The 18,826-nt window shown below is 44.5% G+C and overlaps 1 protein-coding gene across 3 annotated transcripts in view; it reads left to right on the top strand.

Moving 5' to 3' along the window:
- UBR2 (ubiquitin protein ligase E3 component n-recognin 2) overlaps positions 1-18,826 on the top strand; it is a 1,393,714-nt gene that overhangs the window by 851,824 nt on the left and 523,064 nt on the right. For all 3 annotated transcript variants that reach the window (XM_085612829.1, XM_085612828.1, XM_085612830.1), the window contains one exon: positions 10,815-10,996. In XM_085612829.1, coding sequence (XP_085468955.1) covers positions 10,815-10,996 — 182 coding nt within the window. The remainder of the gene's footprint in view (positions 1-10,814; positions 10,997-18,826) is intronic.

Here is an 18,826-nt window from a genome sequence, read left to right as displayed (position 1 = left end):
ACGAGACCCAGACACACAGCTCTCTCCCTTGTTGCGGGAGTATATTCTATTTGAAAAGCGATTTGGATTGGGGATAATTGGGCAAAGTCCACGATATTTCCATTGACTCATTGTACTCAAGAGGTGGTCCCGGATTATCCGCTTGCTTGGTCCGCTGACCTGGTGAAATATTTGGGGGTCTGGGTGCATAAAGACCCAGAGACTGTGCTCAACATGAACTATGGGCTGTTAATGTAATTACTGAGCAACTCTCTCACTGGAAGCGTCTGCTGCTATCACTGGCGGATAGAATCACTGTTGTAAAAATGACTGTGCTTCCCAAGTTGCTGTATCTTTTTGGCAATATCCTGATTAAGTTAAATATCTCCTTTTTTAAAACATTGCAAACTTGTTTACTGTCACTAATCTGGGCCGGCAAGCAGCTGGGGTGCAGCTGGAACACGCTGACACTGGCCTTTGAAAGAGGTGGCTTTGAGGCACCAGATATACGCCTATACTACCTGTGTGCCCAGGAGCAGTTTGCGCATTACTGGCTGTTTCCTCAGAAGTACATGCCACATTTGGGGGTGGAGGCCGTTGCGGTGCATCCGATGCCATTGCCAGCTAGGATTCTGCATAGATGGGTTAGCGGCAATAGTAGGGAAATTAACCCAGTCGATTGCACTGTATGGGCATGGAACGCTTTAGCCAAATGAGCGGGGAGAAAGTATATTTATGCATCTGATAGGCCAATTAAGGTGCACCCGGGGATCTCAGTGGCATGCGAGCGAGAAGCCCTTAATATTCTTCAAAGTGCAGGGATTACACAACAGGGAGATATGTATCAAAATGGAACTTTCCTGACCATGGTAGAGTTTCAGGCTGGGCAACAGTGTATTCTTATGCATAGATGTATTATATACGCCATACTGCGGGTGATGGTGCGCGTCCTGTGGCCGGATTTTGCAACGGAACTGCAAATGCTGAGGACGTTACAAGTGGTTTTGAAGGGTGGTAAATGTAAGGGATTGATCACTAAAATATATTCAGCATCACAACGTGAAAATTAATAGGACACCTCCCCGGCATTGGAAAAATGGAATGCTGTACTAGAGCCTCCCATGTCACATGCGAATTGGAAAATGTGCTGTAAATTGACTAGTCGTTTGACTGCAAATTGTAATCTACGAATTATTCATTTTAAATATCTACATCTGATATACCACACCCCTGTCAGATTGTTAAATTTTGGCTTGCGTGATGATGCAGGTGTCCCAGATACCTTCAGGATGGTGCGGACTTTATGTACTTGACATGGATGTGTCCTGCTATATTCAAATTTTAAAGTAGGGTAGTACAAGCATGATCAGATATGACGTGTGAAAATATTGCATGTGAACCTGAAATGTGCTTGTTAGGATTGTTGAACAAAATCAAGCCATGTAATAGACGCATTGTTGCAGTAGCCACACTAATGTCTAAATGAGCAGTTGCAATGTACTGGACTTCTAAAGCTGTACCGACACTGAGAAAATGGGTTTGTGATCTTGTATTTTGTAAAGAACAATTGAACATGTATGCAGAGGAGTTACCTGAGACATCCAGGCCCATCGATTTCTGGGCTCCACTCACTGGCTATCTGCTAGCACACCCACATATGACCTAGATATATGTTTTTTTGGAACTCACCTAACCTTGAGAAATGTTAGACAGATTGCTATGATATCGCCTTGCACTGCTGTTTACAGGATGTTCTGCTGTACTATCCGTATATGCTGTATTAACATACTGTTGGGATACAGTGGAGGGGGGGTGGGGTGGGGTGGGCCGGGGTGTTTGGATAAAAAAGGAAAATAGCAGTATTGATCGCTGGATGCCTGGATCCTAAATGATGTAACTCTATACTGACAGTGTATGTGATTGTAATATTCGCTGCACTTTCTATTTCTGAGTTAATAAAAAAAAAAAAAAAGAGGTTGGTGATCATTCTGATTCTTTCCGGAGGGTTTCCTTAATTTCTCGCGAGCATGGAAGTTCCAATCCCTTGGGAGTTTGTTATCCCTTTAACTAATGAGTATGGAAAATGATGATTCTGAGTGCCGCCAAGATCCTCACTCCTTATGTCACAAGAATTGGTGACTGGGCACAGTTTGTCCCGTGTAAATTTGAGATTTCTTTTTGCTTCTGGAATTTTCTCTCTCCCTCTTTCGTCCTATCTCTCTCTCCCTACCCCCCTTTTGGATGAGGTAGGGTTCTTTCTCCTCAATGGTCGTGGTATACTAAAGGTTTCTTGCTGTATTTAATTATACATTTCGACCATTTTATGGGCCCTGTCTTCTATTGAGACCTTTCTTATTTGGCCTCCACACTTGTTATGCTATATGCACTCCCACTCCATTGGTTGTTTCAGTTATTTATAGTGATCCTTGCTTTTGGACCTCCACTTGTGGTGTTCAGTCTTCCACAACTATTTACTCTCTTTTATCCGCTGGTTCAACCGGGCCCTTTTTTCTGACTGATATTCCTTCTTTAAGATTGAGACTAGTTATCTGAATAGGCCTTCCCTGTGTTGCCCTTTGTTCAACTTCATCTTTTTACAGCCCCAGATAGTGGACTTCGTTTCTGTATTCTGCGGGGCGTTTCTTACCTGCTGTTTTCTTTTTCAGTTCTCGCAGCCACCTGATGGTAACCATTCAGTCAGTGTTGTTGTTTTATGTCCGATTGCATTTAGTTTTCTGGGGTGTATGAAATGTTCCTATCCCTCTAAGCTTTATACGGTACCATGTGGCTGTTGCCAGCTCATGTTGCCATATATTTGGTCCATAGCCGATGTTGTAAATGTTTGTGTGTGCCTTTTTGGGGGGGGGGATATTTTACTATACAGGGTATATGTGTGTATCTAGCTCTCGCTCTCTCTATATATATATATATATATATATATATATATATATATATATATATATATATATTTATTTTTTTCTTTCTAAAGTACGGAGCACTCAGCTATTAAAAGTTATTTTATTGGCAAGTTTCCTACAGACGAGTTTCGTGTGATGCCTTCGTCTGTTCTGGAAATACTTGTCATTAACAACACAGTTCCTGATCCGTTTAAATGCCATAAGAACAATTCTGATTGGCTCTCATCTGGCCAATGAAGGACTAACAAAGTGTTTCTATCCTTGTCATTAGAACAGTCAGGCTGGTCTGGTGCCGCAATTTCATCCGCCATTATGCGAGTTCTATTCAATGCCAAATGTCTCATCTTTTACTTTTACCCCAATGGGTCCACTTCAATGGCATGCAGCACCATGTTTACATTATAGATCTTGCTTGAATTAATGTAGTCCTTCTTTTTGAAGATGTTATGCATACACAGCCAGTCACTATGCGCCATTATAGCGCATAATGACTGGTTGTGATTCGCCATAGCCGCTGGATGACTTACAGCGATGTGCCCGTAGGAGTCAGACATATGGCTCGGCATCGTTGAATTTGAATAATTCGACCTATTAGGTCGATGGAGGAAGACTCAGCGGTGGTTCAGGCATTCCAATTTAATTTGTTTCTCCCACTTAGCCACTAAACTCAGGACTGGTGCTATCTCCGTTACACGAGGGTGGGAACTTGTGTGCATAAAAAATAGTTTTTCGGTAGTATGTAGCACTCGTGGGGTAATTAAGTTATTTATTAGCAGGTACCCTACAGACGCGATTCGGCGTAATGCCTTCTTCTGTGCTGGAAATACTTGTCCTTAACACAGTTCATGGGGTCGTAATATAGATGTGCCCCGGGGGCGCAATGGTGTTTGCACACACTTTGTGCCCCCCCCTTCCCGGGGCACTTTGGTATTATAGAAGGGGCCGCATAGTGTGTTTGCTTTGTTCGCCCTGAGTTGGGAGGGACTGCCCAGACGTGGGTCCCTTGCTCACTATGCCACTGGATTCAAGCTAGCCTGCCTGATAAAGTGTGTTACCCCTAAACCAATCCCAGGATGCTTGTTTCTGGTCCAGGGAAGACCTGGCTTGGCAGTTTGGGTTGGAATGTTTCCATGAGGAACCTGGTCAAAACTGATTTGCATACGGCTGAGTCTGAACTGGGGTAGAAGTGAGCTAAAGAACGATGATGGATTCAACCCAGATATGTGATTGGGGGTGAGTGTTTGAAAATTTTCTGCGCTTCGTACATCATCTCCTTGTGTTTGCTTTGTTCACCCTAAGTTGACAGGGTATGCCCAGATGTGGGTCCCTTGCTCACTTTCAGTCAATCAATCAATCAGGATTTTGTAAAGCGTGCTACTCACTTGTGAGGGTCTCAAGGCGCTGGGGGGAGGGTGGGGGGCAGCTCCGGTTCATTCGAAGAGCCAGGTCTTGAGGTTCTTCCTGAAGGTGTGCGGTGTTGTGGAGCACCTGATGTTGACAGGGAGCTCGTTCCAGGTTTTGGCTGCGAAGTAGGAGAAGGCTCGTCCGCCAGCTCTGTTTCTGTTGATGCGGGGGGTCTCTGCTAGGGCGAGGTAGGTGGAGCGGAGGTTCCTTTTGGGTGCGTGGAAGGAGACTCTCCCACTGAGGTATTTGGCTCCGATGTTGTGGTGGGCTTTGTAGGCGTGGGTGGGGAGTTTGAAGGTTACTCTCTTCTCGACGGGGAGCCAGTGGAGGTCTTGTAGGTGTTGGGTCATGTGTTTGTGTCGCTGGGTCCCGAGGACGTGTCTGGCTGCGGCGTTCTGGATGGTTTGGAGCTTGTGTAGCAGAGTTCTGTTGATTCCGGCGTAGAGGGCGTTGCCATAGTCCAGTCTGCTGGTTATGAGTGCGTGGGTGACGGTCTTTTTGCATTTGGGGAGTATCCACTTGAAGGTCTTGCGGAGGATGCGAAGTCAGTTGAAGCTGGTGGAGGCGACGGAGTTGATTTGGCGGGTCATGTTGAGGGAGGAGTTGAGGATGATGCCGAGGTTCCGTGCGTGGTCTGTGGGCGTGGGTGGGCTCCCGAGGGCAGCAGACCTCCAGGTGTTGTCCCAGGCGGAGGTGGAGGGTCCGAGGATGACGACCTCAGTCTTCTCCGAGATGAGCTTCCGGCAGCTTTTCTTCATCTACTCTGCGACATCTTTCATTCCATCTTGGAAGCAGAGTTTGGTGTTTTCGGGGTCCTTAGTGAGGGAGAGGATGAGCTGGGCGTCGTCTGCCACTGGATTCAAGCTAGCCTGGCTGATGAGGGGTGTTACCCCGAAACCGGTCCCAGGATGCTGGTTTACAGTCTAGGGAAGACCTGGTTTGGCAATTCGGGCTGGACTGTTCATGTGAGGAACAGGGTCAAGACTGATTCGCATATGACTACGTCTGAACTGAGGTGGCGAAGTAAGCTAAAGAACTATGATGGATTCAACCCAGATCTGTGACTGGGGGACAGTGTCTGAAAAGTTTCAGCGCTCCGGCCATCATCTCCTTGTGTTTTCTTTGCTTAAAATAGTGTCATAAGCAGGGCCACTGCAATTATGCGATGATGCAGCATATTCCGCATTATTATAGATTTCCCATTTATGTCACATAATCCATCATCTGCTGCATAATTTGCAAAGTTTAAGAAAAAACTTTGTTTCCAGCTCAATTGGATCAAAAGTTACAAAAAATGCAGCAAAATGTTGCTGCACAGTGGAATTCGCTTCTCAAAGATTGACTAGTCAGTTTTCAGTTGCCTATTGCTGTATTTCGTTGTTAAATTGGTACTAACGAGGTTTAACCTTTGGCAAGACTGTTAACATGTAAAAATAATGAAGTAATACTATCACAAAATGTGCCACATTGCGCTGCGTAATTTAACTTTTCTTGCTGCATAATTTAGTATACCCTGCCGCATAATTTGGTTTTCAACCCGCTTCATAGCTCTATTGGCACTTGCCATAAGTTAGGAATAGCGTCACAGGAGAAAGGAAATAAAACAAGCCACTACTAATATATATCCTAATGGTATTCACATTTTCTCGTCTTTTTTTTTTTTTTTGAAGAGGCAAAATTGTTCGCACTGTTTCTGCCATAACGTTTTTTTCATGTCTTCATTACTGGGTGTCAGAGGTTGAAGTCTCGATATAGTGGCGTGTCTCAGGTGCCCCTTCTGTTTACACCGGACATTAATTAGGCTTTGATAGGGAGGCTACAGGCCTATGTGATATTTTTCTCCTTAAGAAAAAGAGCATTTCTTGCTTGTGAAATGAATGGGCCGCGGGGCTGTCTTGAGAGGGTCTGGCCCAGCCTCTAGAACCGGGCTGCACTCCACTGCCTACTTTTACCAGCCTTCCGACTGCCACTTCGATTTATCCGAACAACCGAATTCTGATGCGGAGCCGCAGGTATGATGTCAAAACACCTGATACCCAACATCCCCCATTGACATTCATTGACATCCTGCACTGACATTCAATGTGCCCCTCTCCCTCACTCAGACCCTTATGGCAAAACTTCGGTCCTTTCGCCCTCAGCCCTCCTCTGACTAAGGAGTCCTACTAACAGGCACGCAGAGCTTGCCCCTACCTTTGTTCCAACGCCCCCCTCCTCTACCCTCTGCCAGCATGCACCGATCCGTATCGGGTTTCCAGTCATACGCCATATGCGTAGGTCGAGTCTTGCTTCCGTTTTAAACTAATATTCAATCCATCAAGGGCCGCAGTACCACATTCGCTGTTCACTTACAATACACTCCGGGTCCAGCGTTTACCAATGTCGGGGTACCTCGGTTTCTTGAGCGCCAGCGCCGCATGACTTCAGTGAGCACGGCCGCTTTAAAACGCATACGCTCTCGGCAATTCATATTGTATAGTTAGTTTTAAAGGCCTATGCGCCTATCTTAATATTTGAAGGCTTTACATATTACAAACGAAATAAACTTTTAAATCCGGTCATACGTGAAAAAGAAAAGTTTCTATTGCGTCGATTTGTGTGTTTATAGTACACACCACTGACAACGTGGTGCTGCCGGGCCTGTGAGGCCCTTCTGCAAATAATTGCTGCTGGTGTGATGATGCACAGTTGTTGTTTCGATTGTAATCATTAGCAATTAAATGTTGTCAACGTATTCCATGATAACGTAATGCATATGCGGACCTCCTCCGTTTACTGTGTGCAATGACGTGGAACCTCAAGTATTCGGTGGCTCCCGACCGCGCCCCAAATGGTTGCTAGGCGACAGATTTGCTGCTAGCGGCAGCAGCGCTAACGGCGCTCTTTTGTAAACGAAAACGAAGCAATGCTTTACTATTCCGCGGAGAACACAGTTCACATGGCGATGTGGAAAACTTTGAAACAAACAGAAGGGAGTTGTCGGGCCAAGGCTCTGCCAAGTGAGGGAGCACTAACGAAGCTCGCGAGGCAGTTATCCGGCCCAAGTTTGACCCCTCCCTTAACTGTTATGAAAGCCAAAATGTACAATTATTTATCATAAGGCCAGGAGATTATGCTGGGCAAGATTCCCATATGGTAAACCAGACAATAACATGAATTTTCCAGCGAGTATGGGGTCTACTGAAATCTTCATCCCCTGCTCGGTTAAGACTTGAGTTCGGCCTTCTTGACCACCGAGGGGTGGGGGCCGGCGCTTTCGTCAAGCTGTGTAACACTGTGCACCTCATGTGAAGGAAGCCTGGAGGCTATGCTGTGGCAAGAAATATCATCCAGCCAAGTGGGACAAAAACATCATCATTCTCTAGACCAGTCATGGCAACTGCTCGACGCAACCTAAATCTGGGGAACTGACCCACCCCAGCAGGCCCTTAAAACGTACATAAAAAAAAGAGTCAGGTCCTGGTCTTTTCACTCCGACACAACTAGCAAAATGCAAACATGCCTTGACGGTTTTATCGGGGTTTAAGCAGGGGCATAACACAGGGGGCCCCCTCAGCACTGTACTCACACCGGACAGCTCTGGATTAAATCCGGAGCAGTGGCCCTCTGTGTACCTTGCAGGGGGCCCCTCCAACTTTCGTTAAGCCACTGGGTTTAAGCCAGGCGTTGCGGTGCCACACCTATCATGCACCTACGCAGTAGTATGGAAAAAAAGATTTTTGGGTGAATGGCCTTTTTTGCACCATCTACCAGTTTGGCGCCGCTCAAAGGACAATACAGTGTGCAGAGGGTTCGGGTGCACCTCGGAGTCAATTGAGCACATGGTATGTGTTTGTCCCGCTTTACTTAATGATCGAAGGATGCTGCTACGGGGCGAATGGAATATTCAAGGCATTCTCTCTTGCCGCCAAGCCATCATAGCAGCCATGATTCCAGAGAACCCTGCACCCGAAAATTTTAATTCTATTCTGTCATTAGCGTAGTATTAATTGTTATAATCAGAACAAAGAAAAATATCACATAAATTCAGCTTCCCATAGTACATATATCTATTGATGATGAGAGACTTGATTGTAGTTTGTTTATCGTTCGTCCTTTAATATGTAACAATTACTTTCTTAACCCCTTCAGCGCTGCGCGGATTCCCCCGCGGTGCTGAAGGGTTCGAGCGCGGGCGGGGCCATGACGGAACGGTTCCGTCATGAGCACAGCTCAACCGATGCTCATGACGGAATCGTTCCGTCATGAGCATGGAAGGGGTTAAAAACATCCTACAATTGCTCTGCCGCCAACGCGTTTCATCCCTCTTGGGACTTCTTCAGGGCTTATTAACGTGCTGTTTCTGTAGTTTAGTGAAATGTATTGTTTCAGGCCAATCTCTAATGGTAATGCAGGTAAATCCCTGTGTATTAATGGAATTGAGCGTAAATCGTTTCTCACTGTCTCCGTGCAGCTATTTAATGTTTTTCAATGTAGACTTCGCTCTATATCCCGAAGATTCAGAATTCTTCCCTAATATCAATAATGCAGTGTTGCCATCCTCACGCTCATGCCGCACGACCATTTCTCTCCACAAAAAGGTAAGAATTCAGACAATTAATACTACGCTAATCACAGAATAGAATTACATTTTTCGGGTTATCTTTTAGTATGTTAATGATGGTTTTGTAACCATCTTTTGGGATGCATATGGGTCACATCTCAGACTTGCTGCACCGAAGGTTGACATGAATATAAGAGGCAGATCTATTAGTGACGTCTGGTGCTAATTTTGTTAGAAGCTCTGACCCTGATTGTTGTTTCATTTAATGATTCCAGAGAACCCGACGCTCAATATCCGGTTCACCAAGTTCGTTACAAGAGCGGCAAAAACTTTAGCGCAGTGGGAGTGCCGGTAGCAATATTCCAGTTTTTTACTGCACTGGGTTGTTTCTTTCTCATAAATGACAGTCAGTCGCCTTTCTTTTTCTGACCCAACCGGTTAGCTGCACTGTGTGGTTTACCGGCTGCACACATGATCGCAATGCCCTGAGACACTAGAGACCATATCCTTTTATACGTAGAGATCATCACCCGTCTTGATAGAACCTTAAAGTGAGTGGATTGGACAGTTTGACTTTCCTGGACTTGTGCAACTAACGTCTTTTTTACTGTGTTTTAATGGAATCGCTCCCTTTTAGAAATGAAGCTTCTGCGCCCCTTGGCATACACTTTTTTGTAGATAACGCATATTGTTTTAAAAAATCATGAACATCTAAATCCGGGATCTTTCGCCTTGTGCAATATTGTAATGTCAAATTTTAAAAATTTTGTATCACCGATTTGTTTTTGAATAGTGTTTTTCTAATGTAAAGATTTTAATGAATCAAACAATAAAGTTTCTTGGAGTATTTACAAGAAATCATATTACTTGATTTGACATACCAATCTGCTGATTTCAAGCCAATCCCTGTGAACGTACTATCCGACGGGTACCTGCGGCAAGCTCTGCCCATAAGATGGGGAAAGTTGTATGGAAGCAGCTGACTGGATGAAAGATTTGCAATAGGTTATTAGGGGTGCACAGCTGATGAAGGAGCAGGCTACTTGCTACACTCAGAAGACTCCAACTAAAGTGAGTCAGTTTGAAAGTCAGGGCTGCACATTCTAGTAGAGCACCAGAGAACTTGAATGCAAACTTTCGACAACCTGTGATGGACTCATGAATAAAATAATTATCAAGAAATGTACTATTACAGTTAAAATGCCCTCTTCCGTAGATTATAACATATTGCAAGTCACTGAGGAGTTCCATGGCCAAACAGAGGGACGAGGCAAAAGGCTCCGAAGTGACTTGCAAATATCCATTTAACCTATGGCAGAAGATATGTTATTCCTTATAATACATGGTAACACATCACTCCTACCACAAACCGCTCGAATCTTTGGTGTTTGCTACATGTTTTTCGTTTTTGCTTTAAAATAATTCATATTTAATTAAGAGCTGGAGCTCAGACTGAGCAGTAACAGGCCGAGATTCTTTCATTCCTGTTGTGAGCTAGATGCAAAAAATAAACATGTTGCTGAAGATATCTCCTTTCTGCCCATCATTGTTCATTTTAGAAAAACAGATCATAACAATGATCATTTAGTCATCATTTTCGTTATTTAAATTGCAGCTGTAATCACGGTCTTGTAACCTATATTTCACTTTGGCTGCTGGCCGGAAGCATTATAACATCACAACTCAACTGTAACATTTTACAGCGCGTTTTAGCTACGTTTGTTTCTCAATACTTGTGCACAGACATCAAAACGTGATTGTAATAAGGAAATTAGACAGGTTGTTATTTTGGCATTGCAGGCTGGCATATATTATAAAAGGCATAATAAAATGACAGCAGGACTATGCTGTATGATGTGAAGACGAACTTGCAACCTGTATCAGATGCATGGTGGACTTTTTCCGTTTATTACCCTTTAATTACATTTTAAATTAAGTTCCTAATGGCTTCCCCGCTATTGTTCCTGCAGAGTTTACGGGATAAAGATAAAGCTGAGAAGAAGCGCAAAGCTGAGATTGCGCGACAGCGGAGAGAAAAGGTCATGGCTCAGATGTCTCAAATGCAGCGGAATTTCATTGATGAGAACAAGGAGCTCTTCCAGCAGACATTAGAAGGACTAGATGCAGCAACTTCATTAGAACTTGATCACAGGTAAAAGGTTGTTTTAAAATGAATTGCAGAGAAAAAAGCCTCGTCTATCAAATGTTAACAAGGAAAGGATTCACATGTATTTTTTTAATTTAATTTTGACACGTTACAGTGGGACCTCGACCTCTTTGTCTCAGCATTTGAATGTGCACACTTCTGTCTTAAAAAGTTACCTTGAACACCTCCCTTTATGCTGTTACTTTGTCTTCTAGAGTCAGTGGGATTAATACTTCAGCTGCATGTCTGCTTTTTCCAAATACATTCTTGTCCTAGGCTGCCTTTTCTGCTGACCGTTTTCCTTAAGTTTCATGTCAAGCACTGAATCAAAATAGTGCCAGTTTTTTTCGTTTGTCTTCAGTTTTTACTAACCCCTAAAGAAAACGAAATTACCATATCTTCCTTACTTAGCAGTAGAGGCCATAATGGACAGGCAGCCTTCATTGTGCTTTAAGGTTCATCTTAAAGACAAAGGATTGAGGTAGTCTTCACTTTTCATTAGTCCTGGAGTCACTACTTCATGGCCTGGTTATTGTATAGTATTGTATTGTAATTGCATTTATATAGCGCTTGCTACCCCTAATGAGGTGTTGAAGTGCTTTTTCGGCGAGTAGCACGCTACTCCGGAACTCATAAAGGATTAGTGGTGAATTAGTATAGTGAAATATGAAAGTAATTTGATATGTTCGTCAGTTATTTGGAATGGGAAGGATAGTGGAGGGATAGAAGAGGGAAAAGGTTTGCATTTATATAGAGCTTGCTACCCCTAATACGGTGCTGAATCGCTTTTCGACGAGAAGCACGCTACTCCAGAACCTCAACAGGATTAGTGGTAATTAGTATAGGGACAGATGCAATTAATTTGAGTGGTGGACATGTTAGCCTGTTATTTGGATTGGAAAGGAATAGTGGAGGGATAAAAGAGGGAAGGGTCTAGAAATGTTTTATTTTTTGGTGGGGTTTATAGCTGTAGGAGGGCTTTTGAGGTGAGTAAAGGGGAGGTGGAAAGGAGTTAGTATAGGGAAACTACATTTATTTGAGTGGTGGACATGTTATTCTGTTTTTTTGATTTAAAAGGAATAGTGGAGGAATAGGAGAGGGAAGGGTCTAACTGTTTTTTTTAGTTCATAGCCGCAGGTGGGGTTTTAGATGAGTAAAAGGGAGGTGGAGGGGGAAGAGTCAGAGGTAAGAGTTTAGAAAGGCTTGTTTATGAGGTCTGAATAGTAAAAAAAGTATGAGAAGATGCAAGGTGGGGTAGCGGAGGGAAGAGTCTCGAATGGGTTATTTAGGGGATCATAGTAGTGGTATGGGGTCTGGGATGAAAGAGTGTTGAGGTAGAGGATATATTGAGAGGGATATAGGGCCAGAGATAGGGTAGTGCATTGGATATGCTGAATTAGAAGAAAAGCAATAAATATATAGATGCATAAGTACATGGAAGGTGTGTATATGTATATATATATATATATATATATAAGATTTACTTATTTATGCAGTCCCTTATATACATGTTGAAGGAAAGTAGGATCTGCTTTCATGGTACACCAGGGTCTCCGATGTCCTGAAGCATGTAATATGCCACCCATGAGAGACCACTCAAATTGTGACTCCAGGCCTGCCATTGCAGCCTGTGTAAGCTTGTGCTAGCACCACTTACAGCAGATATAAGTTTTCTTATATCTGAGGTCACTGCACTTAAAACCTATAAGTCACCCCTAAGGCAGGCCTTTTAATCCTGAAGGCAGGGTGCTCGGTTGTAAGTGCTCAGGTACCCCTGCATGAGCAGGACACCCCTACAACCTACGGAGTCCATTCGCCTGAGTTGTAAGTGCATCAGCCATATAACATGGGTACTAACATTGGGGAGAGGAGTTGGCCTAATGGCTAGGGCGGTCGACCTCGAATCTGGGGAACTAGGTTCGAGTCTCGGCAAGGACGCTGGATATCCTGTGATTCTGGGCAAACCACTTAATCTCCCCGTGTCTAACAAAAAAACCACAAAAAAAAACCTAATGTGTCCTCATGTAATGCAACTGGTGCTATGTTAAGCGCTATGATACCCGATTCGGGTCAAGTTCGCGGTATATAAAACTTTGTAAAATAAATTAAAATAAAACATGTAGCGGGGCCATGCATCATCAGGCGATGACCATCTCTAAACTGGCTGTAACAAACCCTGTCATGTTTGGTATCAAACATGTTGGAATCATACCTCCCACTGCGTAAACGGTGTGGGAGGTATGATTCCAAGCACTGGAAAGATCCTCCGGGAGGCCCTCAGTGCTTCCAGTACCAGTCTTCCAGAACCGGACAGCAGCCTAGGGCTGCTGCCGACCAGATACATGTTTCTGCCCTCCTATCGCTGAGCCTCGCTCGAGCAGGGGAAAGCAGAACAAAAGATATCCTGTCACAGGGAGGTGTGACCACCTCCAGACAGGGTTTAGTGTAATGGGGCTGGGTGGGAGGGCTTGCCAGCGCCACTGAGACTGCTTGCAGGGCACATCTGGTGCCCTCCTTGCATAGACCAGTTCAGGGAGTTGTTGGCTCCCGCTCTGGTCTGAAACTGGACAAAGGACATGGGAGTATCTTCCCCACTGTCCAGCCCCTCCTCTGGGAGGGACCTCTGAATCGTCCCAATCCTTTCCTTAGGGTACCTAAGGGCTTACCTGTGTGTGGGTCCCTAGATTCTTCGTGGGACAAGATTCAGATCAAGATACCACTTCATCTTCGAACTTTTGGGCCCTCTGGACTTCGCTCTGGGCACCAAGGCTGCAAATGGTAAGACTTCTGCTGCTCCTGGTCTCGATGCCCTGCTAGTCTGCTGCAACCTCTGTGCCTGTGCTCCATACAGGAACCTTCCAAGGCCTGTGGACATCCAAGACGCTTGAAGGAATCTCCCTTGAAGTGAAAGAGTCACTTCCCTGCATCTGCAGACACCGCAGCCAAGCTAACCAGTCTGCTGCTCCTGGGCTCCCACGGACTCCGAAAGGCTCAGCAACACAGGTGATGGTTCTACAACTCCTTCGAGGCCTGCACTGTCTCCACACACAGTTTGAGGCCAGTATCCCTCATCAGACCCTCAGGAACCAAACTCCTGTGCACCCCGTCGACTTGTCGTTGCAAAGGCTTGTTGGCTCTCTTCCTCCAAGATCTTCAGGCTCCAGATAGCATCTGCTGCGATCACGATCTCGGTCTTCACCGCATCTCTTGCACCGCGGGCCTGTATCTTTGGTGACCTGCTCGAGGTCCTCTTGCGACTCCAGTGCCTCCAGCCTGTGGGTCCTCTTGAGGGTCGTCTTTGATTCCAGTGGGCTCCCCTGATTGCTTGGGCCTGCTCTAACTCCCCTGCTTGTGGTGAGTCACTTGGACCTTGCTGGCCCCGACACTGCACCTTTTTTGCCTTCCACGTTGTTTGCAGTTGTCAAGGCTTGTTGGTGCTTCTGACTTACACCGACCCCTCAACTCTCGATACCCAACGTGGGACAGCTCGTGAATGGCTCCTGGTCTTCCTCCGCGTTGCCTGGTCCACACAGCTGCAGCTCCAAGGTCACCGTCCGCTTTCCTCCAGCACACGACATCGGTGGGCATTCATCTTCTGTGCCTCCTGGTCAATTCTGAGTGGCATAGACTCTGCCCACTCTGCTTGCAGGTACTTCTCAACTTGAATCCACCATCGGGTTCCACCGGACACTTTCATCTTCACTAGCAGCGGCATCTTCTTGAAGTCCTCCATTGAGTTAGACATGGTTTCTAACGCCACTTCACACCTTTGCACTTGGCTTCCCTGGTGTAGGTATCCTGGGTCCTAGGGTATCCACGGGTGGGGTGGCTCTCCAACCTTCTGTCTTCCACAGGGTTTCTTCAGGATCCACTGGGAAGGGTCCTTCTTCTTTAAAATTACAACCGCGACTTACCTATTGACTTGAATTGAGCATGCTGTCGTGTTTCCACTCTGCACACGGCCTCCGTGGGGTTCCTGGTTACTACCTCAGGTGGTTCCTTGGGTCCCCAGCACTTATACGTCTTCTGGGTATAGTTTTGACTTGAGTCGTGGTTCGCATACCACTTTTTTAGTATATGGTTTGGTCTCCCCCTGGCAACCACTGTGTATTTGTGGCACTTACCTGTTTTTATTGCAAGTACTTGTGTGTATTGGGTATATCTCCGGGTAGGGTGCTAGTTGGTGTCTTATTTTATTTTTTAATAGTTTTTATTGCAGTTTTCCAAAAGTAATTGCCATAACAAATACAGTGCATAGCATGTTGATTAGATATTAACATATGGCATCACAACGGCAAATATAATAATAATCAAATAACAGTGCAGGTTCGCGCGAGAATAGATACAAGCAGTACTATTTGTCATAACAGGCTAGCTAACAAAGCATCCATCATATCTGTGAAGGGATTTTAGTCAGTAAGTTCATGGTGGAGTAGCAAATAGGAGCGAAGGGGATGCCAAATGTTCTTTGGACGGGAGGCAAGGGGCTGCAACGTTGCATATATATCACTAGTAGTGTCACAGCACATGAGATCTCTCATCCAGGCTCTTACTGTCGGCAGTTCGGGTAGAACTCAGTGTAAGGAAATTGGTCTTTTGGCTAACAGTAGGGCAATAGCAGTAAAGCGCCAGAACCCAGCCCTTAGGAGACGGACATATCACAGCAGTGCAAGCAGTGTGGAGGGGGTCAGCTCTTATTCAACCATCAATGTCAGATGCTCAAAAAACGCCTCCCAAAACGCCCGGACGGGCAGGCAGTTCCATGCACCTCTGGCAATTGTCTGGCCTAGTTGGGTCAATGTTACCGATACGTTTGGGGGTGACATAAGCCCTGTGTATATTTTTAAAGTGTAGGAGTTGGTGCTTGTAGTTATTGGAGATATAACGAGTTTGCTCAGCACAGTATGTCCACATCTTATCCGTCAAAGGGTCATCCCCCTCCACTATATCTGCGACTCAACGCACTTCGCTGTTTCGAAATGCATCTCCCATGGCTGAGAGGCGAAATCGGGTGAGTGCATGCTGTGTTAGAGTTTCGGTGATCGTAGGTAATCACGGGTTATTGAGTAGTGGCAGGTGTGGGGAGTATAGACAGTCAGCCTTCAGGTATCTGTGAAGCCTTTCCCAAGCCCAGCATGTGGTCTGCAGTGTATGAATTTCCGTTGGTGTCCTCGCGAGGCCAAGCGGAAGAATAGTGGAGAGAGGACAGGGGCGAGCATGTGAATGTTCAGGTTTCAAATACTGTAGCTGTATGTCTGAGTGGTACCAGAAATAGGCATAGTGTGATTGTGCTACTAGGTAATATAAGTAAAAATCGGGTACTTCAAAACCGCCAAGCTCAAAGGGTATTGTGAGTGTCTGCCACCCCACCCGGGCCTGTCCACCTGCCCAAATTAGTCGTGTCAACATGCTCCGGAGAATAGCAAAAAATTGAGTTGTGGGAGTGGAATGGGAATATTTAAAAATAAGTAGAGAAAGTGAGGCAGAACAACCATCTTAATGATAGCTATCCTACCGGATAACGATAGTGAGAACGTTGTCCAGCAATCAGTCTGTGTCGATAGGCGATTTCTCGCTGTGCCATGATTGAGGCGGATGACTTCTGATGCTGTACGGTGTAGTAAAATGCCGAGATATCCAGGGGGGTCGTCACACCACCGCAGGGGGAAGTCCAACATGAAAGGGAGGGTAGCATCCGTCAAGGGGAAGACTTCAGATTTGGTTCTGCTGATAACGAGACCAGAAAAGACACCACTCGAATTATTGGAGAAAGATTTGAAACGGACTCGCGTACAAATAAGAGAATGTTTCCGCATATAGAGTGGCCAAAAGTGTCCCCTGATGGATTCTGAGTCCCCGCTGAAGATGGCATTCCTGAAGATATAATAATGATAATGAACAGCGTTCTCTAATATAGGGAACATACCCGTGGGCACTACCAGACACCCAGGAGGGTGTTTAAACTGTTCTTGACCACAATGTGTAAGTAAGTCCGTCAAACCATCATCATAGCTTAATTCATATTTATTTTCAATCTTCATATGAATTCATCTTGATGCAATCATGTTCAACATCAGTTATTAGCGTTTTTTACTCCTTTATGCTCCAATGCATTTCGGGTATTAAACCCTTCATCAGGGAACAACATCCTTTGAATTAAATTAAAGCTCAATACACGAAGGGACTCTATACTGCAGTCTCAGAATTAGTATTACTGATAAAGGTGAGTGATAGTGAATCCAATTGCCCAAAAATAGGAGAATCGACTGGTATTTAGGAAGTCGGTGCTACCCGTATCATAAAGAACTGAGAATAATCTCAGAAAAATACTTCGTATAACAACATTTACGTGAATTCGTCATCAACGGACAGAAGTGCTTAGAAACAAAAAGTAAAATCCGGTTGGTGACGGACATGTGAGCTCCAAATAAACGTGCGTGATAAAGTAACAAATCAACCAGGTGCGCATTAAAAAAAAACGAAGTGTTGTGTACATTAGAAAAACCGGAACATTGGTGCTCGTTCTAAATAAACATCCAAGTAGTATACTCGTAAAATAGTGAAACTCACCGGAGTGTCAGTGAATCGCGTCCTACGTTTGTCTAACGGAAGTGCTACCCGGAGGTGAATGTTAAACTGACCTATATCAAAGTGGGCATCGATGATGGACTACCGCAAGATAAGGCTCCTATATCGGCCATATTGGAAAGGAGCAGGTTAAACAGTAAATATAACTGCTGCTCAATACGGGTTACCCGGGTGAAAAAGATCCATATTAATGAAAAGCCCGTTCCGGTGAAAAAGATTGCCGATCAAAAAAATATGTAAAAAAGTGTAATAAATGGTGGCGTTAAATGTGGGGTGCAAAGAGAATAGTGGAAAAAAAATGGAAGAATGAAAGATATGTAATGCAATAAAAAAGCAGATGAAAAAAGCAGATTTCAATGAGCAGTTGAATGAATGAATATTAATAAAACACATAATTTCAATGTTAAACCAAAATAACCAATGGTAATTATGAATTTCCAAATGCAGATCAACCAGGTACTGTTACAAGTAACAGTTAAATTACATTCTATCATTCATTCCAAACGGTTTGGTGGTTTCCAATAGTTTTATCCAATGATTTTCTCTTTGTAACAAAAATTTGTTATCGTCCCGTCCTTCTTGTCTAGTGATGACCTCTAAAATCAAAAATTTTAGTTGACAAATGCTGTGTTGTTTTTCAACAAAATGACAAGCAATGGTAGATTTAGGATTCTTGTTACGTATGTTGGATTTATGTTCATTTAGTCTGATTTTGATTTTGCGCACAGTTTTTCCCACATACGCTTGACCGCAAGGACACTTCAATGCATATATGACATTCATAGTAACACATATTGCCGTGACACGGAGTTTAATCTTTTTTTTTTTTTTTTTTTTTTTTTTTTTTTTGAAAACCTTTATTGAACAGTTCAATAAGAACAAGTATGGGCCTACAACCCCCCAGGGCCGGCCGCTAAGCAATCAGGGCAATAACGACAAATACAAACACAGGCAGCACTTCGGGGAGCAAAATCGTACTACTATTACTGTGAACAGCGTAAGTAGGGCACCAGGAGAAAAGGTTTTCATTTTATAATGAGACAAGGCAGTAGGATCAGGTGACAAGCAATTTTAAAACAACAATCACGGATCTGCAGAGTAATGAATGTTAGCGATTTACAGCAATCTGTTAGGTCGATGGCGCAAACACAAGAACATCAGGATGGGGAAGAACATAATATACAGTTGCGCCCGCAGGCCCCCGCCAAAACTCCCCAAGAACACCTCGGAAGTTGTGAACACATGGAA

The sequence above is a fragment of the Triturus cristatus genome, chromosome 6 (genome assembly GCF_964204655.1).
Source record: "Triturus cristatus chromosome 6, aTriCri1.1, whole genome shotgun sequence".
In the NCBI taxonomy this organism is placed as follows: Eukaryota; Metazoa; Chordata; class Amphibia; order Caudata; family Salamandridae; genus Triturus; species Triturus cristatus.
The sequence above is the reverse complement of the archived record's forward strand: the minus strand, read 5'-3'. Positions and strand labels throughout refer to the sequence as shown.